Source organism: Stenella coeruleoalba (assembly GCF_951394435.1).
Source record: "Stenella coeruleoalba genome assembly, chromosome: 4".
NCBI lineage: Eukaryota > Metazoa > Chordata > Mammalia > Artiodactyla > Delphinidae > Stenella > Stenella coeruleoalba.
In genome coordinates, this window is record NC_137149.1 from 30740856 (window position 1) to 30765745 (window position 24890).

The 24890-nt window shown below is 36.3% G+C and overlaps 1 protein-coding gene across 3 annotated transcripts in view; it reads left to right on the forward strand.

Moving 5' to 3' along the window:
* COL25A1 (collagen type XXV alpha 1 chain) overlaps nucleotides 1-24890 on the forward strand; it is a gene marked incomplete at its 3' end in the record, with an annotated part of 460030 nt that overhangs the window by 391123 nt on the left and 44017 nt on the right. Inside the window, exons 18-21 of one of the 3 annotated variants that reach the window (XM_079919357.1) lie at nucleotides 4576-4620; nucleotides 18036-18098; nucleotides 22682-22750; nucleotides 23553-23597. In XM_079919357.1, the coding sequence (XP_079775483.1) occupies nucleotides 4576-4620; nucleotides 18036-18098; nucleotides 22682-22750; nucleotides 23553-23597 (222 nt within the window). The remainder of the gene's footprint in view (nucleotides 1-4575; nucleotides 4621-18035; nucleotides 18099-22681; nucleotides 22751-23552; nucleotides 23598-24890) is intronic. The other 2 variants (XM_079919359.1, XM_079919358.1) reach the window with 2 other exon arrangements.

The following is a 24890-nucleotide window of genomic DNA, read 5'->3' on the forward strand; positions in this document are numbered from 1 at the left end:
AGGGTTGATGCTGACCCTAGTAAAAGTACAAACATAATCTGGACGTGTAAAAGGATAAAGTCAGCATATACTGAGCTGCTTGAGACTAACAAAGATCTGCTGGGTTGGAATGCCAACAACCTATCTTGCATGTTTAAAGATACTCTGCATGTTTCTATCTTTTATGAGAAGAAATGAGTATTTACTAAACTGTCTCAATAGGGCATGATGGACAGTTCTTTTAAAATTATATTCCTTTCCTCTCATGTCAAATACTTCCCTGCTGATAATTTTTTTATGTGAATAATATCTACCTAAGCAGTGAATGTTATGTTGTAAAAGAGGTTTGTTCATGAACTAAATTTTAATTGGAGACAGTAACCAAACCACTGTAACCAATCTAACGTTAATTTTTTTTATCATTTGTGCTTCACTTCAGTGATAAATTAGAGGACATGCAATGAATATGTTTATTCTCATTTGAGTCTGAAGCAGGAAACGACTGTTTGTAGTTTATCGTCTGAGCATCTGGATATCAATGCCCAGTGCAGATTTTAGATTTTTAGGTAACAGATGTGGCTAACAAGTAAACGTGAATTCCACATTATGATAAATCTCTGAGATCATGACTCTGCCTTTGTCTAGCAGCAGTTAATGTTATAGAAAAAATAATATGAATAGAAACATAGAATATACCTCATTAGTATAAAGAGAAAGACAGAATAAATTCCATTGTAGTAGTGTGGAACCTTAGAACATAACATAAAAATATATTCCCACATTCTTGAAGTTATTGAGAGGATCACTGCTTTGTTTAAACACTTCAGATTAAAGTGTTTTTTGAGAAGGTCTTTCACATTCTTTTAACATTTCCCTAATTGAAAAATAGATTTTCTTGAAATTAAGAATCTAAGAGTAATGATTCATTAGACCCAATTTCAGGTAAAGTTGAGACTTTTCCAAAGAGCCCAGCATAGCTCTGCAAATTTTGCTCTTCAGTGCCTAAGATTTCCTAATGATTCTTTATGTAAGAAATTGGAAGTTAGTGATATCACAGAGATCCATGGTCTGCTTTGGTTTGGAGGAGCATCTAATTTTCTCAGATGATCTCATTTTAAGTCCCTCAGTCTTTAAAAATTAAAAGCTAAATTTAAACTGCTCTCCAAAACTGTGATAAGTTAAAAGAATTGTCTGCAAAACTGTTACGTCTTTTTAAAAAACAAAACAAGTCTGCTATAATTTCATATAGGTTCCACTGTTTTCAGAGTGGAAGACGATTGGTTAATAAAATATTGCTTTATCATGATTATTTAAAAATACATTTTAGATTCATTTCTGGAAGTTTATAGGTTTACATATGGAAACATTGGCTTTTCTTTGTATTTCATTAAAAACCTGTTTTAAATTATATTGAGAGAAGTGGATTCTACCTGAACAAATACGTGCCTGAATGAATATGTGTATGAATATTACGACCCATCTGAATGAAAATGTGCCCTGAAAAGAACAGTATCTTTTTCATTAATATTTAGGCCAGATCCTACTCGTTGACGCAATCTCACTTTCCCACAATATTTATGACTTCCTTGTCTAATATCTGGATTTGGCAATACTTACCCCAACACTGATTTAAAAGTAGAGTGTTTCCATTCTTGCTGGTTGCTTAGATTGGAAAATGACAAACAGAACTGAGTGCAGAATCCATTCAAGGAATCTTCCACGACATTCTTCTCACCATTGCAGAACTTTGTTGTGGGTTCGTGGGTACTTAAGCTCCTGCATTAGGGACATTCCCAGAAAAGTAGAGGATATCCTGCTAGAATTAAAGTGCATTGATTAGCTCTCCACTGTCTGGTATTTTGCGGTATGAAAGTTTGTTATTTAGAGTAACATTCATAATAGGGAATGATTTAATTATAGTTTTTTTCTTTTATAGACTCAGCAGGAGAGTGTGTGATTGATATGTGAGTTAGGGTATATATGTTTGTAAAGTGAGTGTGTGTTTCATCACATAACTTTTTCCTTCCTAACTTCACATTCAATGGCATTGGTGGTATAGTGGTGAGCATAGCTGCCTTCCTAACTTCTCCACATCTTTTTAAAATATAGTTTTTAGTTTTAATGGGGTAAAAATACATTTTTGCCCATTGTAAGGGACTGGCACAGTTGAACTGTATCTAGAAACACAAGGCACTGTCACAGGGACATGGGGTGAAAGCAGAGAACTGACTTTAACAGTAGACAAGGGTCTCCGATAATGGAGAATAAAGAGTGAAAGGTAAAGAAAAAAGAAAACCAGAAGCATAACATATCAGTGTAAAGTGTAATCTACTTGGGCAAGAAGTCTTTGAATGGAATAACAAACCGATTCTTAATTATGACCTAGATCTGAACTTGGGCTGTGCGTGACCAAGAACTCAGCTCAGAGAAGCTCTGAGTCAAGAAATAGGCAAGAATGGAGAAATTAACTGAAAACTGTCTCTTAATTAAAAGATAAACATTCATGGTATAAGGACAGAGAATTTATATAGGAAGAAATATCTTCCTAAAAATGCTGAGATGTTGCACAAAGGGTAACATTAAATGTTTTATAATCCTTCATTTTGTCAAATTTTAAGTAAACATAAATTTGGAAAGGTCAAAATCCAAGAGTATGAAATATGAATTCCTGAAAGGTTTGTTCATTAAAAAGTACATTTATAACCTATATACTTACATATATATGCATATGATGTAGGGAAGAGCTAAGCGCTCAAACTCTCTGTAAGTATCCAATCTATGTTATAAAATAATCCATAATGTTTTATACATCTTTCTCATTGTGAGAAACATGAATGTGTCTATGTAGGCATGTGTATATAAATATCTTACTTTAAAGTAGTCATCAGATCCTTTTAATTTGACCCTTCCCCTTGAGGGAAGGGTCTAGTAAAAACTCCTTTGAGGAAACAGTGTTACAACCTATATGTTTCCACACATGTCTTAAATAGGATGTCTTGAGTTTTGGGGGCTTTTCTGAAACAATACAAAACTATCAATATGTCACCAATATGTTTACTTTTATTGGTTGTATATTCTACTGCAACTTACTGTGTTTTCAAGGGCCTTATACTTTTTTCTTAGTAAAAGAGAATCTTCACTGAAATATGGATAAGCTCTTTTTACTAGAGCTTCCTAAAGTTATTGATTAAAGGGAAATGGGGGGGAGAAAAAGAAAATCAAATGTATAATGTTGTATCTATGTAAAGTTTACTCTACTTGGACAAGTTTCTTTGAATGAAATATCAAATTCTTAATAATCATTCTTTCTTCTCTGGCTTAATCTCATCTTAGTCTTTTTGTTCACAATGCAAACTTTCACTCAGGTAGTTTCAGAAAGAATAGCTTTTCTTTTGCATTCCTGAAGCACCTTTGACCTAAACCATCAGGAAAGTCATTTTCCTTTCTATGTCTAACCATACAGCTTAATATAAACAGTATCTGAAGTCATTTTGTGATAATACCAGAGCAAATTATAGCCCTCCATAATTTGAAAGTAATAATATTAAAGATGAAATGTCTGGTTGTTCTTAGCAGATTTTCCTTGGAATAAGGGCTGTTCAAGCATTTAGATGAAAGTAGTGCCTTCTACCACTTTTATCTTTAGTTTGATGCTTCTGTCTCTTTTGGTATAGTTGTCATAACACTGACTCGCCATCATGAAATGATGTGACACTTTTACCTTCAAATGTTATTTTCCACAATATTTAGTCACCTCAGTCCAACACAGGATGGACTTTCATTTTCTCTAGCAATTCCTTTATGCTTCTTTAGTGAAATTCAGGAGATTTTCTAAGCAATATAACTTCTTGTCACTATACTTTGTGCTTAAAGTAATGTAAACAATTATGTGAAAATGAGAAGATTTAGCTTGACTCCAGTGTGCTCACCCAAAATGTACCACTTAATCTCAAACCTGTATTCAGAAGCAGCTGCATGGTACCATTAGCCCTCCATTGCTAAGCAGGGTTACCCAGACTCAACAATTGTCTGATATACGGGCTGGAGTTAAGTATAATCTTAACCATGCATTTATCTTCTCATCATTCAGGAATGGAAAAGAAACCTTGTTATACTTTTAGGTGAATGAGACTTTTAATGTATATTGTTTTGATATGACCATCTGTTCATACAGCCAACTCTTGATTATCTGAGGTAAGAGAGCCTTGGAATAGGATGCGTTATTTAAATGCACGTAATCCTCATTTCAGCAGATAGATTCAGCCTCCTCAACAAATCATTGACCAGGGAGTAATAAAACACAGGAATTCCTTCTCCTTTTATTTCTCTTTCTCACCTTCTGGTAGTGATGACAATGAGCAGTGAACTGGCAGCAACAGGGAAAATCCTGAAAAATCTGCAAAATAGTCAACAGTCCCTGAATCAAGAGTTGACTGAACTGTATAATCTCACCAAATATCTTGAAACTAGACAGTATATATATTAGACATATATATACATACAGCAAGAATTCAGCTGGAGCATTTGCCATGTTTTTCTCAGATACTGTGCCTGAGTGAATACTGTTCTATAATGCTGTGTGATTTTCCTATGTAGGGTGAACCAGGGCTTCCTGGGCTTCCTGGACTTCCGGGGATAAAGGTAAATACTGCACTGACAGTCTTGGCTTCATAGAAATGTAATTGTGAGAGTCACAAAAATGAAAAAATGGAAGCTAAAAATATAGTGCTGTTCTTTAAATACTCACCAGCCATTTCAACCAATTAAATTTTTTAATTAAAAATGAAGCACAGGTAACAGAAATAGACTTACAGGCATAGAAAACAAACTTAAGGTTACCAACGGGGAAAGGGGGGGGAAGGATAGATTAGGAGTTTGAGACTAACAGATACACACTACTACATATAAAATAGATAATCAACAGGGTCCTACTGTATAGCACAGGGAACTATACTCAATATCCTGTAATAAGCTATAATGGAAAAGAATCTGAAAAAGAATATATATATATATATATATATACATATATATGTATAATATATACATAAATATATATATATATGAAACTGAATCACTCTGCTGTACACCTGAAACTAACACAACATTGTAAATCAACTATACTTCAATAAAAAAAAAATGAAGCATGGGTATTTCTAAAGTTTGCCATGGCTCTCTGGACTGTATATTCCACTATATAACCTACTATGCCCCTTAAATAAATGTAAAAGTCATTTCATTTGAAGTCATAGGAATTCTTTAAAGTCTACAATGTCTCCCTTCACATTTAAATTTTACTCTTAAGATCCTATCAGATTTTGACCAGAATTAAAATCTTAACATCCCCTTAAATCTAATATCCAGGCAGCTGTTTTTGTGATTCACCCATTATAATAATCTTTCCAAAGTTTTTTTTTTTAATTAATTTATTTATTTGTGGCTGTGTTGCATCTTCGTTGCTGTGTGCAGGCTTTCTCTAGTTGCGGAGAGCAGAGGCTACTCTTCGTTGCGGTGTGCAGGCTTCTCACTGCAGTGGCTTCTCTTGTTGTGGAGCACAGGCTCTAGGCACGCAGGCTTCAGTAGTTGTGGCACATGGGCTCAGTAGTTGTGGCTTGCGGGCTCTAGAGCTTAGGCTCAGTAGTTGTGGTGCACGGGCGCAGTTGCTCTGCGGCATGTGGGATCTTCCCAGACTAGAGCTCGAACCTGTGTCCCCTGCATTGGCAGGTGGATTCCCAACCACTGCACCACCAGGGAAGTCCTTCCAATGTGTTTTGTGCTTCTACTTCCTGTTAATAATTCTCACTGCAAAGTACAAATATTACTAAGCTTTATTGACCTACATACTATTCCCATAAAATTTGTATGTCTTTTGAAATAACTGCTTAAAGCTTAGCTTGAAAACATTGTTTTACATGTTTTTAAATTGTCTAAAAATATTAACAAACATTTTTTTTAGTTGTTTAAAATTTTTTACATGGCAACTGTCAAGGCTTAAAAGTTCTAGTATCTTAGCTGTAGTGCTCCCTTAAAATCAGCTTCTTATTTTAAAGTTTTTTCTTTTAATTCTAGAACTGTTTGATAAAATAACATAATGCAAGTAGATTTTCCTTTACATTGTTCTCATCTTATAGAATTTTGAATTAATCTCTAGACTACATTAGATGATTCCAAAATTAATATTCCTAGTTTCAGTAAGAGGGTTGTATATGCTGCTTTATGAAGATTGTGTTTGAAATGTGTTACATGAATAATATGATTTTAGAATTAATATATTAAATTACTGAGTTCCCAGACATCATATGGTATCATATGTAACATTTTATGAGTATATTTGTTATAATCAACAGCCATGAAAGCTATGAATTCCAGGTTGGCACTCAGAAATTTTGGTTCTGCTTTTTGTTTGATGTTTCCAGATTAGTATCACAGATGTCCAGATATGTTCTTTTAATATATTTTTAGTCTTTGACTTCTTCACTGAAAAGTACACTCCATGACAACAGTTTACTAAAGAGTCAAAGTCATTTCCTTATCATTTGATATTTAGCAAAAATAACTTAATAAGTTATATGTGATTTCATACTGCAGAGTTAATTTATGGCATAATGTTAATTTATGGCAGTTAATTTATGGCATTTATGGCAATAACTAATTTATTTATTAGTTCCTTAATAATCCCACACATTAAAAAAAAACTTTTTACTGATATTTGGAAAATCACAGATTTTTAAAACAAATTTAAGAACATTAAATTCAGCACTAGGTTAAAGAAGCCGGTAACATTATAAGTAAGGGGGGAGGCATTTAAAACGAGGGGCATTTTGGAAGGACTGGGGCAGGGTTTCCTGCAGCGCTCGCTTGTAGGTTAGCTGGGCTGTGCTGCCAGCACCAGATCCTGAGGCAGGAATCTCAGTGCTGTGTAGAAATCCAGTTGTCCCTTCTCCTGAGGGTGAGCTTTCTTGTTGAGAGAGAGTATATAAGGGGGAAGGTATTGGGGTTTTTCCCTCCAAAACAAACAAACAAAACAATTACAGTTACTACTATTTGTTCTCATTACCTTTCATTTATGTCCTCCACTGTGAAAAATACCCCAGCTCATTTCCCTAGTCCTCGGTGGACCAGTTTGAAGGTTTTGAACTTTTTCAAATTGGGAAAGATGTTGGTGATTTGCCACCTCCAGTAAACGTTTTTATTTCTAGGGTCATGGGATGTTGCCAGACAAATTTTGTCAAGATCTTATAGCTGATACTTTCCTTTGTTTTTCTAACCTGACTAGTGACTATGGTGAGAAAAAGCCATCAACTGACAAAAATCTTTCTATCATTAACTAGAGATACTTTTCTATGTAATTATCGAGTGTTGTTGGGTAACTATCCAGTATTCAGTTTAAATCACAGATTCTATTTTTGGATTAATAAGCTCTGTCTTCTCTCTCTCGTCCAGAATGTAAGTGATATGCTTGCCCTATAATGTAGTAGGTGCTCAGTGTAATTGAGTAATTTTGTAAAGGAGGCAATTTAAAAACACGTCATAGTCATGAGTAGTTATTGGATATTTTTAAATGTACAGTTAAAAGTTTATCAATTTATGATAGAGCTTCATTAACTTGGGATATTCTTTACTCCTTTAATATACCTTGCTTCTGTTAGGTAGTTAACCACAGGACAGTTAACCTTGATTTCATAGTTTGAATGAGTAATAATATTTAAAAGATGAAACCACCATATATGGATTTAGAATGTGTGGTAGCAAGAGCATTAGTCATAACTTTCCTAGACCTGTGTGTGTGTTTATGCTTTGGAAATACTTCCTTGCTATCCATCTCCTTATCTGCTGGTACTACAGAGAGCGTGCACATGCCATCCGTTATTTCCAAGATGTTGAGGAAACCAGCCATGACATACCAGGGAAGCTTTGATTTGCCACCTGTTGCTCTCGGGGAACGGTTGGAAGCTTAATGAGCATCCACATGCCTTCCACACTGCTCTCAGGAAATGAGCAAAGTGCCTAAACACAGACAGCAGACTCATCTATCTATCACCTCAGGGTCCCACTCAGAGATAAGTACTGATACCTTCGGCATACATAAAAGTCACTAAGAAGAGGCATCACTTAATTTCAAACTACTCTTAAGCTTCCCGGACAAGTATTGGAAAGTGCTCTGACCATGTGGAAGACATTTGGAATTCCTATTTCATGCATCCATGGTTCATATAGTGTTAAGATGTTCAGCTGGGAAGATTAAATTATCGTACGTTGTACATTGCAGTGTGCCATGCAAACATTGGTCTTCTGGAATAAGGATTGAGCTCAGAAAAGTTCTTTGATTAACAAGCCTTTAAATATATGTTTCATGGGTAAAACTTTATTGTGACTAGCTTTTCCAATATCACATAAAAGGGTGAGATTCAAAGTTCCTAGTTTTAAACATGTTTTTCTTTCCATACATGTTGAAAATTGCTTACCCCTTTCATGGTTACATCACCCTAGTAATTAAGTCATGAAGAGCAGTGATCTTTAGGACCAGACCACCAGTGTGTAGATCCCGGTTCTACCCCTTACCAGTTTATGAAGCTGTATCATGTACTGGGCAAGTTACATAATCTCTCTGTGCTGGGTTTCCTTATCAAATGGGAATTATTATTATACATAACTCAGAGGGTTGTTGTGAGGATTAAATGAATTAATATACATGCAGCTCCTAAAATATTGCCAAACATATAGTAAACGCTATATAAATTTTAGCTATTGTTATTTCTTTCTCTTGGAGCAGCTCAGAATGTTGGAAACATTGTTTATGTACCTGTTCTATAGAGTCTTTCCTCCTGTGAGTCATTTCAACCTAGAGATCATAAAGCCATTTACACCCTCCAGGTTCATAGATCTAAATTCTGAAAACTCCTTTGCGGTGATGGTTGAATGTTACCTTTAAGAGCAGTAAGATAACATATTTTCTCTTGAAACATGACATCACACTATTCCCCTTTTCCTATAACCCAATGTATTCCAGGGATAAAGGATGAGGAAACACAGTGTTCTGCGCATAAGACATGATACTGTCTTAGTTCTCCTTCCCGACACTCTTCACAGGAAAAGCAAAAGGAAAGCTTGACATGTAATAACGGAAATCTCTAGGCCCCAATCAATCGTGTTGCCCAGCGCAAGACATTTTTTACAAATATGAATTTTCAATGCTTGTTTTTCTCCTTTCAGCGTTGACTACCAGTGTATCTCATCATATTTAGAAAGTAAATTGGGAAAAATGTACCTGATACATTAAAACGAGTACAATAGGGAGACATAATACAGTGAAAATTACATCAAATCAGAAAAACAAATCAGTTAGGTGGCAAAGAAATTTTTACGATATTTTCCCTCAAAGCTTGATATTTTTGTTCTGGCTTCCACATTAGTGACAATTTGAGATTCAGATCAAGAACTTGGGGATCAGGAGACAGTAACTAACTGTTTACACTTCGTTATATGAAATCATCCTTGACACTAGATCATATAAGCACTAACTTTTACAGGTGGCAGAAACATTATTTTGTCATTCTTAGGATTAAGTATAGTGCCCAGTCATCTATAGAAACTTATCTTCTAAATACACTGGAGATGAGGTTTCTTCCTTAGAAACATCAAGTCACATTTTTAAAATAACAGAAGAAAGTTTTTGGAAGTGACATAGGATGTGAAATGAATCTGTAAAAGAAAAAAGAAAAAGAATACTGGTTAAAAGGATAGCAGTGTGTTATTGTTACTTATAATTACTTCCTGCTTGCACAAAGTGCGTCTGAGCAGTTGAATAGTTTAAGAGTCCAATTAGGAAACTCATACAACCAGAAATCAGAGACTTTTTAGCAGCCATAACGAAACCTTGACTAAATACACCAATTGTGCTTTCGTGATGTAATCCTGTTTAAAAAAAAAAAAACCAGAAACTTATGTTTTCTGGATTTTAAATAAACTTGCTGTTGTAGTTCATTTTCATCATAGCCACCAAGATGTTTTAATTTATGCTCAAATGTGATCCTTCAGGGAAATAAGTGTTTGGGGGACAGACTCTACTTTCTCATCCTTTTTTTCCCCCTCAATAATTTTACAAATCAATCATTACCAAAACTGGCTGCCTGAAGGTTCTTATTACAACAAATGTTCTTGCTGTAATCCTCAAAAGTAGGTATCATGCTGACTTGAATTCTAATTAGCCCTTCAGCAAGAAGAATATTGTATGGTTAATGCATTCGGTGTCAAGATACATTAATCAAAATTATTGGTGATGCTTTTAGCACCCAGGCAAGTCAGCACATATTTTTCAAGCCCCGTTGTACTATTTTTTGGGCAATGAAAATTGGATCTGCTCGGGGTAATAAATATCATGGAAAGCATGACTTGATTTACACTGGTATATTAGAGGTTTTTTAGACAGGTTAAAAAAATAATATCTTTTACTCCTTTAATTGATAATGACTTATAAAACTAAAACAAATGGTATTAAATGAAAAACCAGAGATTTTTCTGTGGACAAGAGATAATCAGTTAGGACTTTCTGTTCACTATTCCATTTAACAGATGGTAGGTTCTGGAAGTTTATAGGGAAACACCTGGTGAGCCATTTCTGTATGAATGAAGCTGCCTCTTCATTCTTACCTTGACTAGTAATTCCATCTACATATTTGATGACTCTTCTCACCCCTATGAAAGACATCCTTTATGTAGATTTGACAACAGAGTATTAAGTGAACTGTCCCGATGGCCATTTAAAAGATAAAGTAAGATCATCTAAAATACTTTCTTGCCATATATTAAATGTGAGTTTGAAGAAAAATCAGTCCAGATTTTATTATGGAATTCCAAGACTTAATGACTTAATGGTCATTGTTAGATTTCAGAAAGATCATGGTTTTAAAGAACTTCCTAGTTTTTCCTTGTGTTTTTATAATATAGAAGGCCAGGTTTTGTTGCCTTCTTTGTTGGTGAAGATAGTAATTGTTTGAGTTATTTGGAGGGTTTTTGTTTTGTTTTTTGGGGTTTGGGGCCAGAATACACAGAATTTAAACTATCTCAATAGGCTGTTTAAATTTTTTAAAAGTAATAGCAAATGAGCAAAAGTGGCTTCAGTCAAAAATCTTACCTTTGCAGCATCTTCCTTTTATCCTTCCCACCTTCCCATAGCTAAATCTTCTTGTAGTTTACTTCATTTCTCTGTGTACATATTGCCAATTTATGAAAGAAAACAGAGAAGGAGAGAGAGGGATAAACTCTAATACTGACACTCTAATCATCAAGGGAACTTTTTGTTTGGTGCAAAAAACAGGATCATTTTTCAAATATAGCCCGTATTAGTTACTATGACTTATTTTAATTGAGCTTTATACTACAAGATCAAAGTTGTGGCTGCTGAAAGCGTTAACTATAGTTGGAAAGATCAGTGTGAGACCATTAGGCCTTCCTGAATTGGTCATGTGTAAGTACACGTTTGATTTCAGCTATAGCTATTCTTTGTAGATTTGTTTCTGCATCTTTATGTGCCCTGGCTGTTTAAAGCTTTCATTCAAATTAGCAAAACCTGTGTCAGATTTTCAACTAGGTCTGTTTGCTGCTGTTTCTCCCAACAGTTTATTACTAGACCTACTAATTATGCTTTATCCTGAATTAATAGCATTTATTCTTCCCAACGTGAATCCCAGTTTAGCTGCCAGAACCACAAACACTTCATTATTCATCTTTTCTACCAGCTCAACACAGGAAGATACGTTACTGTCTTGGAACTGAGACCTAGTTTTTTAACTCATGGGTGGTGAGCTAATTAATTGATGTTGAGAAGAAACAAAGGACATAACTCATGAAACAACTCAGGAAGAAATCAGATGTAATATTTAAGATAAGACCAGAAAGTTAAACCAAATTTTTATTTTCATTTTGAAATTTGAAGCTGCATCAATGCCGTATTGCAGTAGCATGAACAGAGCTGAGATTTCTGTTTCTCTGACAACCATCTGATCACTGGTAGGCATGTGGTTTGGGTAGCAGAATTTGGTGCCAGCCATTACTTGTGTTTTAGTGATTAAAACGTTGGATTGTTTTAAAGGTTCTGATAAAGAGTGTTGTATATTTTTTATTTCCAGGCTTTGGTTAAATCACAGCTCTGTATTTATTTTAAGAGTTAGATATTTCATTGTTTATATTTTTCCATTTGTCATAAGGGTAGATCTAGTTGGACATTGCCAGGACCGGTGAAGACAAAACAACAACAAAAATAGCAGATTATCCTGGGTTTAACTGTTCTGGTCATGGTAGAGGAACAGAACATTTTAAGATGCTTGTCCCTCTCCATTCTTCCTCTCCTCTTGTCTTGTCTCCCTGCTAGCTGGTTGCTTTCACACTTTTGCTTTCCTTCCACACAGGATCAACAACTCCAGTATGAATGGAATCCCAATTAACTTTGTAATCTTGTTCTCAATGATAAGAAAAGTAAAAACCTAAAATACTATCTCACTTGAGATAGTGAGTGAATAGGTAGAGAGGTGAAGGAAAATTTAGAATACATATATATATGAAATTATATATATATATATATATATATATATGAGAAAAACAGATTAAAGTGGCTGTGAAGTAATTAGTGCTCTTAACTTATTCTTATGCTATTGATTGGTGCCTTGGTATTCATGGCAAACCAATGTTTAATGCCTGTGCCTTTCCTTCATTTATCTTAGCCATTTTTTGGTTGTCACTTTTTAAAAAAGCACTAACACTTCATACTGAAAAGATGAATATTGTTTCAGAAAATGTCATATTTTAGTGTTTTCACTTTAATGGTAGAGCTATTTTACTTGCAGTTTACCTGTATAAATCCACGTTTCCCTAATTATGACAGCCAGCATCTGCCCTTTTCAAAGGATCCCTGCCTTACGTTCCCATGTTATTCCAACAGTGGCTCACTCAAATTATAATTGGGTTTTCTAATTTGGGTAATTGCCTTGTAAATAAGAAAAAGAAAAAAAACTCTACATTTAATTGTTCCTTCATTAAAAGTCTTATAAGAGCTTAGTTCCATTATAGTTCCAATTTCCTCGAGTGCATCTCTCCCCCACCTTGTCTATTCAGAAAATACATGTGAATAACTTCCAATTTAGCAATCTCCTATTTCCCATTGATTATATGAGACTAGATATGTAAAAACGGCTCTGAGAAGCATCATACAGTCCAATAAAAATAGTTACTTCTCCTGTGTATTGTCCTGAAAAATTAGGTAACCTCATTTTGGTGTGGTTTGATTTACTTCAACAAATGATTTTGCAAAAATGTCTTGTGTTTGAATCATATTTCAGCTGCTTTCCCCTACCTTCCTTTGACTCAGTCTCTTTCCTCTCTCCTGGTTAACTAGAACTGTGACTAAAGTGGGTTAACCACTTGCTTATTCTTTCAATCACATTAAAGTATTTGTAGAATCATAGGTTGTCATAGCCTTTCTCCTAGACATTTTAGGAAATTCTAGGACCTTTAAACTCTACATCAATCCTTGCCAAAGAGGCAAGTTTTTTTTTAAGGATTACATTTATTTAGGGAAATTTAATAGGTATGACCATTTTTTCTCCTTTCCCTTTCTTACAGGAAGAAACTCATTCTTAGTAAACCTGTCATTTCTCTACCTTACACACGTTTCGTTTTGCAATCCTAAATGCTCTGGCAGATGGATATCGTCTCATAAAACAATGATATAGTCACATGAGAAAATTTAGGGTTACTTCTTGAAAGGAGTTGAAGAGGTATTGAGTATAACCCCATACAGTTGTAAAGAATCAAGAAGTCACCATGTATATCACTAATTAGCTGCAGAGGTGTTATAATACTACTACCACTAATAAAATAATGATAGCTAGCATTTTTGAGGCTATAATATAAGAACAACAATAACATTTATTGTTTACTTACTTTGTTCTAGAGGTGGTGCTAAGTGCTTTGCTTGAATTATCCAATAAGTCTTGACTAAGTCACCCCTTAATGACACCAGAACCTTTCATTATTTGGCAACTCAGGATCACAGCCTGCAAAGCCAGGCTTTAACTCCATTCTGTACCTTTGTACCAACAGTTCTCAAAGACTTAGCCTCAAAACCCTTTTACACACTTAAAAATTAGGATTGAAGGAGTTTTTATTTATGTAGGTTATACCTATTGATATGTCTGTATTAGATATTAAAACAGAAATTTAAACAACCCATTATATGTTAATTAAATAACATTTTTATGAAACACAACTGAATTTTACAAAACAAACAATCAGCAGGAAGAATGACATTGTTGTCTTCTTTTTTTTTTTCCAAATATCTTCGATGTCTGGCTTAATAGAAGGCAGCTGGATTCTCATATCTGCTTCTGCATTCAATCTGTTGCAATTTGTTGTCTTGGTTAAAGCATATGAAGAAAAACCAGCCTCATACAGATATGTAATTGGACATGGGAAGATTATTTTAATAGCCTTTCCATGAAATTGTGTTATTCTTTTCTTTGATACTACCCCAAACTCTACAAGTAGTAGTTTCAACTTAAAGTTTAGGTGCAATGTGAAATCTGAAACCATCTCAATGAATCAATCTTTCCTACTCTGTACACTAAAAATGGTAAGTGAAAAGGCACTCTGAGAACCTCTGGTATAAGTCTAGGAAGGTAAGAAACAGTCCAACCAGCTCAAGACCATGCGTAGACATATTTATGCCTTATTTCAATAATTGTCTTTCAAGCCTGAGACAGAAAAGAGACAAATGATTATTTCCTCCCAACCCTGCCAAGATATAGACAGGATGGAGACAATGTCTCTAAAGTAATTGAGAGCTCTGGCATTAAATAAACATGAAGCTGTGATCCTAAAATTAAGTATGCTATTGTTCCCCTTGAATAAATTGAAATAAGAAACGAATCGAGATGGTAGATGCTTTCTTAGAGTGGCATGATAAAGTACCACTAATCATACTCAAAGCCTTTAAAATAAGCCAGTATTAATAATGCTAAAATTGTTGAGTGTCCAATGCATTGCTAATTTTATATCTTGAAATAAAAGTTTTCACCCTGAACATTCTGTATAAAGGAAATTGCTATCCATTTAACTCAGGAGGACTTAAATACATTAATGTTTTTAAAAAGGAAGAAACAACACTTTGGTCACTTAGATCACAAAGCCTTATTTATTTATGTGTGACTTATGAAACTGCATGCTTCAACTTTTTATAAACTAAGCACTAACCTAAATAAGAAATACATTTTTGCAACATTTACTCTTTTTTCTTCTCTTTTATTAGTATGCTTTAATGGTGCTTCTATTTGCTTTGCTAACAGTGAAATCATTTTATTTCTACTTGAAGATTTGCAGGAGTCTTGTCTACCTGTAAACTTTCCACCTATTAACTTGCATTATATTTTCATTACAGTAAGTTGTTACTAATGATACACATGAACTTTAATACAGCTTTTTTCTTGAGGGTGGAGAGGGAATATTTATGTATTTATATAAATCATTTTATTGGGAGAAACGTCTTACTTGTACGTAAGTATATTTCTTATGTTTTTTGTTTAAAATAACAAGTTAAATTTTTTTTATAAGAAATAGAATGGTCATCATTGAGTTTTCTGAATATAGTTGATTGTCATTTTAGACGATTAAGAGATTGATCCAAAATTATTTGTTCAGATTTTCCTCTCCGTTAGATGTAAAGATATAGAGACAGGTAGAACAGAGTTATAGAAATTTCACAAACAATAAACCTAAAGCATTCATTCCCCTACACTTTTTATTTTCTTAAAGCAGTACCATGAGCATAAGAACTAGAGATAATCCATTTCAGTTATTTATCACTGTTCAGCAAATTTTGCGGTGCTGATATCCTTTGGTTCCCTGCCCAACACCAAGGTTTTATACAGCATATTTTAAAAAATCATTATTGCAGAAATATTTCATGACACTCTAACACTTCTTATCAAACATCCTCTCTGTATCTTCCTGCTCAGCTCCGAAGAACAAATGTTGAAATATAGCTACCTTAGAAAAAAATCAAATATGTCAAACAACATTAGCTACTGCTCCAGAAATAATCCAATGGGGGGAAACAAATGAACAAACAAATCCCAGAAAACATGGGAACAGAGGCATTATGTTTTTGTTTTGTTTTTCTTTGCTTTAAAACTTCGTTATAGATTTCAGGAAGTTAGACTTTTACATTTGAGCTCACGTTGTTAAGAAGAAAATAAAACTTTATAGTTTATATGTGAACACTGGTGTCGGGTGTTTTCTGATGCCAAATACCTGGTGTCTTTTCCAACACCAGTTCTCCAACTCTGATTCTCTGACACCAGCTGCATGTCCTACAATTCAATCCTATTGTGACACTAACTACTCAAAGTTAGCATCAGATTCCATAGGTTTAAGGGTTCAGTCCCATAAGACTGCCCTCACTTCAGACCACAATTACAGGTACCACCCACCTCACCCTCTCCGCCTTACCTGGACTTATGTCTGACTTGGCTACAGATTCCAGGGTACTCACAGCCACCCTCTGCCACTCCCACTCAAGTTTGATAATTTGCTACAGTGACTCACAGAACTCAGGAAAATACCATACTTACCATCACAGTTTGTTATGAAAGATTAAAATGAGCAGCCAAATGGAGAGGTACAAAGGGTGAAGTCAAAAGTGTCCTGAGGGCAGGAGCCTCTGTCCCCGTGGAGTTGGGGGGTGCCACCCTACCAGCACATGGATGTGTTCATCAGCTCAGAAGCTCTCTAGTTCCCACTGCTTTGGAAGTTTTATGAAAGTTCCATTATGTAGACGTGATTGATTAAAGCATTGGTCATTGGTGGTTAAACTCAATCTCCATCTCCCTCTCTGGAGGTGGTGAGAGGAGGGGAAAGGTTGAAAGTTCCAACCTTCTTATCACAGCCCCAACCCTGAAGCTGTCTAGGGGCCCACCATAGTCACCCCATTAGCATAAACTCAGATATGTTTGAAAGGGGCTCGTTAAGATAACAAAACATGCTCCTGTTACTCTTATTACTCAGGAAATTCCAAAGGTTTTAGGAACCAGGAACAAGACCAAATATATATTTTTTATTATACCACAACTGGGTTTCCTCCAGGTGGTAGAGAAGAGATTTTGAGGCTGGGCAAGAAGAGATATTTTGCTTTCTATCTAAACATTACCAAATCTCTTCCCTAGCCACACCCACTGTATCAGTTATCAATTGCTGCCTACCATACAAGCCCCCCAAGTGGGAGTGGCTTAAAACAACAGTCCTCTCACACTTCTGGAGGAACAAGAATTTGAGCATGGCTCAGCTGGGTACCTCTGTCTCAATGTCTCCCATGAGGATCCAGTGAAGCTGTCAGCCAGGGCTGTGATCTCATCTGAAGACTCTACTGGGGTGGAGCATCTGCTCCCAAGTTCACACATGCAGCTCTTGGCAGACCTTAGTCCTCACCATGGGGACCTCTCCATAGGGCTGCTCATGGCAGCTTGTTTTCCAGAAAGCAAGTTGATTCAAGTGAGAGAGAACAAGGAAGAGTCCCCAGGATGGAAGCCACTGTCTTTTTATAACTTAGTCTCAGAAGTGATATCCCATTACTTCTGCTATATTCTCTTCATTAGATATGAGTCAGTAAATCCAGTGCACACTCAAGCAGAGGGGTTACGCAAAGGCATTGAATACCAGGAGGTGGGATCATTGAGGCCCATCTTAGACGCTACCTACCACATCCACCCTAACATAATGGATCTTGATTTGGTAAATGATAAGAAGCACTGGACAACAGATGAGAAAGGAAATTGTAAAGACATTTGTCTTGTTTCTTTGTCACTTTTACTTTCTCAAGCTCCTCCAAAGCTTTGCTCAAAGTACTGTGGCTGATCAAAACCAGTTCTGATTAATTTTAGAGTTAGTAGCTGGATCTCAGCAAGAAGGCTATATATAATCAAAGGAGTAAAATCCCAGTAGAAGGAAATCAGTCTAACTTTACATATTTACTGTCAAATATGTAATAATCTCATATGCCCATTTTTTTAAAGGGAGAACCAGGTTTCATTGGTCCTCAAGGAGAACCAGGCTTACCAGGGTTACCAGGAACAAAGGTAAACATAGTGTTTTTCCCTTCCTTCCTTTCTGAAATTTTTGATCGTATATTTTTAGTCCATTATGTTCCTTAGGTGACCAGATATTTTTGCCTAATGGAGAACTAAAGCAGCTTAGCACCTATTCCTAACACTTCTAATGGGAATACCATGTTAAATAGAATAATAGGAAGTTAATTCCAGAAAGCCTTAGGCAAAACAACAGGATGGTGGAATACATTCATTGTTCCCGTTGTCCCCCAAATTGTACCTAAATTGATATGATGCTATTAGTCTCCTGGCCATATGGAAAAGTGAGGGAATTCTGAGGAGGAGAGGTAGAACTCATTCACTCCTGCCCCTCGTTACCCATTTTAAGACATACGCATAAATCAAACATTATTACTATTCCCCCATCACTCCCTAGATTGCAAAGGCAAGTACTGACGTCATATAGATTCCTAAGTGTCTCATCCCAAAAGGATCCATCCTGAATAACGTCTGCAGAAAGATTCTGTAATGAAAACCATCTCGTGATCTTCCACTTGGCAACCTGAGAGAGGGCCCTAAAAGCAAAATCTATATGCTGCCATATAAAAAACTAGGTTGCTGTGGACACAGTCAGAGCCATAGTTCCCTTTTTATCTACCCAGTAAGACATAAAAAGGTACAGCTCTGAGGATGGAACTTTATTCATGACAGACTCATGAATCAAAGAAGGAGCAAAATTAGATCAAACTACTTTCTTTTATTTTTAAACCATAGCAGTTTTGCCTCAATGTGTATTGCATTCAGCAGAAATAAGCCAGGATGATTTCCAAGAGCTCGAGAAATATGTTCATGGTTTGTTCTGACAGAGGAGTCCTCATTCCGCTGGTCAAGAGAAAATAACTCTAATCCTAGTCAATGGAAACTATGTGTGGCCTAAAGGGAGACTAAAACTCTGTCGAATTTATGTAAAATTACTGCTTGCTCAGCAATTTCTTTTTCACATAATGAGCTGTCAAGCTTATTAACAAAATATGAGGAAAGCCTGTTTTAGCCTGAACAGATGTACACACGAAATGCGCTTTCTGGAATAAAAAGAGCTAGAACAAAAGAATAATGAGCATTCTGTGTTCATGTCAGAACTCTCGTATTTATTCAGGCTTGCAGCCTCAGAAGCAGGTAGAGAAAGAGGATTGCTTTGTGGATAAGCACAGAGAAACGGGAAACCTGGTCAGTGCTGGAGAGGACCGGGCGTGAACATGATCTCTAAATGTTTGTGGCATTTTGTTTGCTAAACAGGGGAAAATAGGAGAAACACAGACTGTGGAGTGTAGAGTTCAGCCCTAAATATATTTTCTTTTGTTCACTTATTTTAAACTCTTCCACAGTCAAAAAAATCCAGATGTAGAGCCGTAAAATCAACATTAATTACTGTTCATGAAGAACCCAGCCTGATTTTACAGAACAGATACTTTTATAACAGATACTACTCTGAACTCCCAATAAAAGTAAAGACTGTACTGTAACTGTTTTGTATTTCCACAAGAGGGATATGAATAAGAAATTCATTTAACAATATTCTGAAGTTAATTTTCAGCTGAATTACCTATCTAACATGAAATTGGTATCATAATGGAAAAGTCATGATTATTTAAAAATCTCTTTCAGCCAAACACTAGTCTTTTACCGGTTGCGTAGGCAGTCTGGATTTGTACCAGTAAATTCAGATTTTAAAAATAAACTAAATCTTCATATTTTATCCCCAACACAGTGAAGAGAGATCATAATGAAGAAATACGTATAATTGCATCTAAAAATCTGTTTTATGTACTGCTGTATTCTCAGCATCTGTATAGCGCCTGAGAGAAACCTCCATCAGTCTAAAGAAATAGGACTTTATTATGAATAATTTAGAATACTTTGTATAATATTGTTTACTCATTAATTCAACACATTTTTTTCCAGACATTTTTCTAGTATTTGAGAATGGGGAATAAATGCAACAAAAACAGTGTCTACTCTACTGAAGCTTCCACTGTAATATGTGTAAGAAAGGGGTGGAAGAAAAGAAAAAAGTACACAAATATGTAATGTAATTCCAGAGAGAGACTAATAAGCAATTGATTACGGGCATGATGATAATAAGTGATTCTAGGTAAACGTATATAGACTCCACTACTCTGGTAAATACTACAGAGAAATGATTTTCTAAAATTTTTGTTTTTCTCTAAAATAAGATTATAGTTACCATTTTAGAATTCTTCTGTAAAATATTAAGAGCAACACCAAACATGGTATATACATATTTAAATAAAAATTCCATATACCAGCAAAAGTGCTTCAGTCTCTAATCCCTGGAAAATCCCTTCTGGAGCACCTTTTCCATCTCCTGCATCCAATCAAGTCCCTTGTCTTTCTCTCAACCTCTCCATTGTCCCACCCCCTTTTGGTTCATGCTGAGAAACCTACTGAGTCTTCTTCATCCTGGCCCTAATCTATCCCACCTCCCCTGCAAAACCACAAAGGTTTCCCACAGTGGGCATGATACAGACAAAGATCTTGGAATTTAAATCCCTACATCACCCATAACAGATCGAAATCCTACTTTCTTTTCCTTTCCAAGACGAATCAGTCCTTCAGTGAGAAGGGTGCCTCCCTCATCCATAAACATACCATCACCAGAAATCAAAACTTGTTTGATTATTGAAATTCTACCCATCGTGCAGGAAGATGAACACTCTCAAGTCTGTGTTCAGGGAGTGTAAAACAGCACCATCTTCCTGAAGGGTGATTAGCTAGCTTTTAAAATGTTTATACTTTTTGACACAGCCATTTGTCTAGCAGGAATTTATCCTAAGAATATGACCAGAGATGTGCAAAAGATTTACATACAAAAACATGTATGCAAAAATTGGAGACTGACTACAGTCAGTTCTGTATTACAGCTCTCCCACGTTAAAGGCTTTGGGCAAGTTATTTAACCTCTCTGAGCTTCAGTTTCCTCATCTGTAGACTATGGATACTAACACCTTTCTCATTTGTCCTGCGGATTAGATAGGATAATGCATGTAAAGTGTTGTGTGCAGTTCCTGCACTCATCAATTGCGGCGAGCCGTTTCCGACCAGCAGAATAACGAGCCGCCACACGCAAGATTCTTCTCGTATCACACTTTATTGGAGCACAGCTTGGTTGAAGAAAGATGGAAGGAAGACCCCGCAATCCTATAGCAGTCTGCTTATATAGGGATTAAGAACATGTGTCGCTCTGTGATTGGCTTTCGCCGATGGTGCGATTTGTGAGCCAGCATCGGATAGGTCGCTACTTTAAAACCTCATTAGTATACTTAGCGCAAGCGCAGTGGCCACAGGAAGGATGACTCAGCTTATTTCAGCTTCCTGCCGCGTAGCAGTTAGCTGACCGCGCCCTACAATCAATAGCACAGTTATAAACAGTGATAATTATAATATACACCCTACCTCATCCTTCAGGATATGACCCAAGTCTCACCAAAAGGAAGTCAATCTGGACCATTGAAAACCCTGTGGAGTTTCTTCTTCTCTCACATATGGCCTTACATTACTCCTTAACTCTTTTTTGTTCATGTGGATCTTTTCTAACTAGAGCACTAGCTCCCTGTGGGCAGTGACCATGCTCATCCTTCCCAGAGCTATAAACCTAGTAAAAGCTGTAACACCTCTGGATCTTGTACAATGCCAAGCACATTCCGTTTCTAGGTTATGAAACCAGCACTCTAATTTTCTCCATTTTACAGAGGAAACTGAGGCTTTCAGAACTTAACTAACTTTCCCCAAAACACAAAACTGGTAAGTATTCCAGAGCCAGGAGTAAAGCCCAGAAAATCAAATTACAAAACTTGGCACTTAGCCATTTTGCCCTGCTTCGGAAGATCTTAAAAAGTTGCTGCAGACTGAAAACTATGTCCATGCCTGTTGTGAGGTATTAATGATGGCCCTTATCAATTCCCTTTAAAGGTCTTTCTGGGACTTCCCTAGCAGTCCAGTGGTTAAGACTCCGAGCTTCTAATGCAGGGAGCACTGGTTCGATCCCTGGTCAGGGAACTATGATCCCACATAGGGCGCGGCCAAAAAAAAAAAAAAAGTCTTTCCATTTACCAACATAGGCATCTGACAGGCATTTACCAAACCATTTCTTTGTCTATAAAACGGGAATGAAAATGCAAACGTTGAATTTTTTTTTTTTTTTTTTTTTTTTTTTTTTTTGCGGTACACGGGCCTCTCACTGCTGTGGCCTCTCCCGTTGCGGAGCACAGGCTCTGGACGCGCAGGCCCAGCGGCCATGGCTCACGGGCCCAGCCGCTCCGCGGCATGTGGGATCTTCCCGGACCGGGGCACGAACCCGTGTCCCCTGCATTGGCAGGCGGACTCTCAACCACTGCGCCACCAGGGAAGCCCTGAATAATTATTTTGATTATTAAATGAGATAATCCATGTTGAGGTTAATACAATGCCGAGTATGTGCTAAATAAATAGTAACTTTCTGCTTTCTTTGATTTTATTCAACTCACTCATTAACCTACAGGGACTAGCTGGGGGTGATAGGGGGCGCCATTTACCTATTTTGCGATTTGTGACAGGGCGACCGTGGGGAGGCAGGGCATCCTGGAAGAGGGGATCGAGGGGAGCCTGGAGCCCCTGGACCAAAGGTCAGTTATTCTCACACTGGAAAACAACATTCTCTGGTTTGGAAATGTGTGCCACTTACTTTAGAACATGCAACTAAAATAAAATTATTCAAGGGGTATTAAAACAGCCAAAATCACAAATAATTCATTGAAATTCACACCAATTCGTTATTTTCTAAAAAGGGTTTTACAATTCAACTTTTCCAGTTTACTCTTTTCTGTTCAGTCAACAAATTAATAACACATCCAAATATAAATCGGGAGGTACTGTCACACTAACACCTTACCACTCGATGGATATTAAAACCTACTGAGGAAGATGTGGAACCATGTTGTGTTAGTTTCTATGGTAATTTGATGGTGTGTAACACCTTGAAAGTATGAGAGCTAAGGATTTATTTGACTGTTCAATCTATTCCTCTCAACTTCCTGCAAACTAGTATGGTAACACTTTATTTTAATAACCCATCCTAGAGACACAGGAAATGATTTACTCTTTGATGAAAAGGAAATTTATGCAAACACTGTTGAGACTAATGAGAATTAGTCACAGAACGCTTCCCATCCGCTGATGGGTGGGCAGTCTTCAGAATTATAATGGCATGAAGGTTGGTGGAGAGACCAGGGAGTGAACTAATGATACGGTGATAATACCTATGTTCAGTGTTGTAACAGCCTACATTATATGGAGTATATTGAGGCAGTTAAAATAAAGTGTTTCCATTTTTCTGTATTATCCTGAGTCACTGCTAATTTCTTTTTTTTCTGTTCTTATCTCCCTCTGTCATGTTCTCTTTTTCATCTTCATATTCTTCTATAATAGGGGAAACAAGGTGAATCAGGAACTAGAGGCCCAAAGGGGTCAAAGGTCAGTAACTGGGCAACCATTTTAATGTAACATGAGGCCGTCATGTAACATGTGTCTCTTCTACAGAGAATCATGTTTTAGATTAAACTCTTTCACACACTGGGGTTGCAGTAATTTCATCCCTATGATGACATCTCAGAACAGTTGGTTTGTTTCATCTTGTTTGTTTTTGTGTTCTGTGCTTCAGACCATTCTTTATGAGAAATTGTATTTCCTGTTTCATATGTATAGCTTATTTGGAAAAAATTAAGTACTTTACTTAAATTATATACAGTATAATCTTATTTTTTATTTCCGGGCTATCTTTGTGATAAATGTTCAGATTATACTTTGCTTTCAAGTCAGTTGACTCCCTTCATTCCATTAAAATTTCACCACTAATTGAAATTCTCTCCTTTATCATGCTCTTTATATAGTACCTGCAATAATCTATATACTACTAGCAGAATCATGTTATTAATCATGTTATTAATCATGCTAATAATGTGGAAAATGGGGAAAACAGCAGAAATTAATAATTCCCCATTCATAGCAAAATTTTATTATTATGGTCAATGTTATTAGCATAATGTGGATAGAAAAATTATAATCCCTTTTCCTGCTCATCTTCGTTGGTCCTTATCCAGTTTATAAGAAAGACATATAGAAATGCTTTGAATTCTATTTAGGAAAAAGGCCCTGTAAGTTTTAGGCTGTTTTAAAGAACCTTCAAATCTACCCAGGTTCAAATCTCTTCTCCAAAATTTCTGTTTAGACTTCTGAAAATTTTGAGTGTTCTCAGTGATGCATTTGCAGTTTGAGGTTTAGATGATTCCTGGTGTCTCTTGGCGGGGATGGGAGGTAGTCATCACACCATAAATGGACATTTAGAGACTTTTCATGTTGCATTGAAAAAAAGAGAAAGCTGTGTTTGCCCAGATCTTGACCTTCAGCCCCGCCAACCTGGTCCAGCTAGCTGCTGTCCACTTCAGCACTTTCTGAGGGCTAAGAGACCTATACCTCTAGAAAACTTTTCCTTAGATCTTCATCATCAGAGGGAGGCCCAGCTGGTGACCTTTCCCTCCTAAATCTCCCTGGAATGACTTCTCAGAAAACAGACAACCCAATTAATTGGTTGCCTCTTTTCCCCCTTGCCCCAAATCTCTTCATATACAGGCAGGAACATAGCTCAGTCTGAGAGGTAAAATCTTGCTCTGGGTGTCATAGAAACCACTTGCTTTGCTTTTCAAGATCCCTAGGAAGCAAGTTACCATATGTATTGTTGTTTCAAAATACTCTGTCATCTGAAGGGGG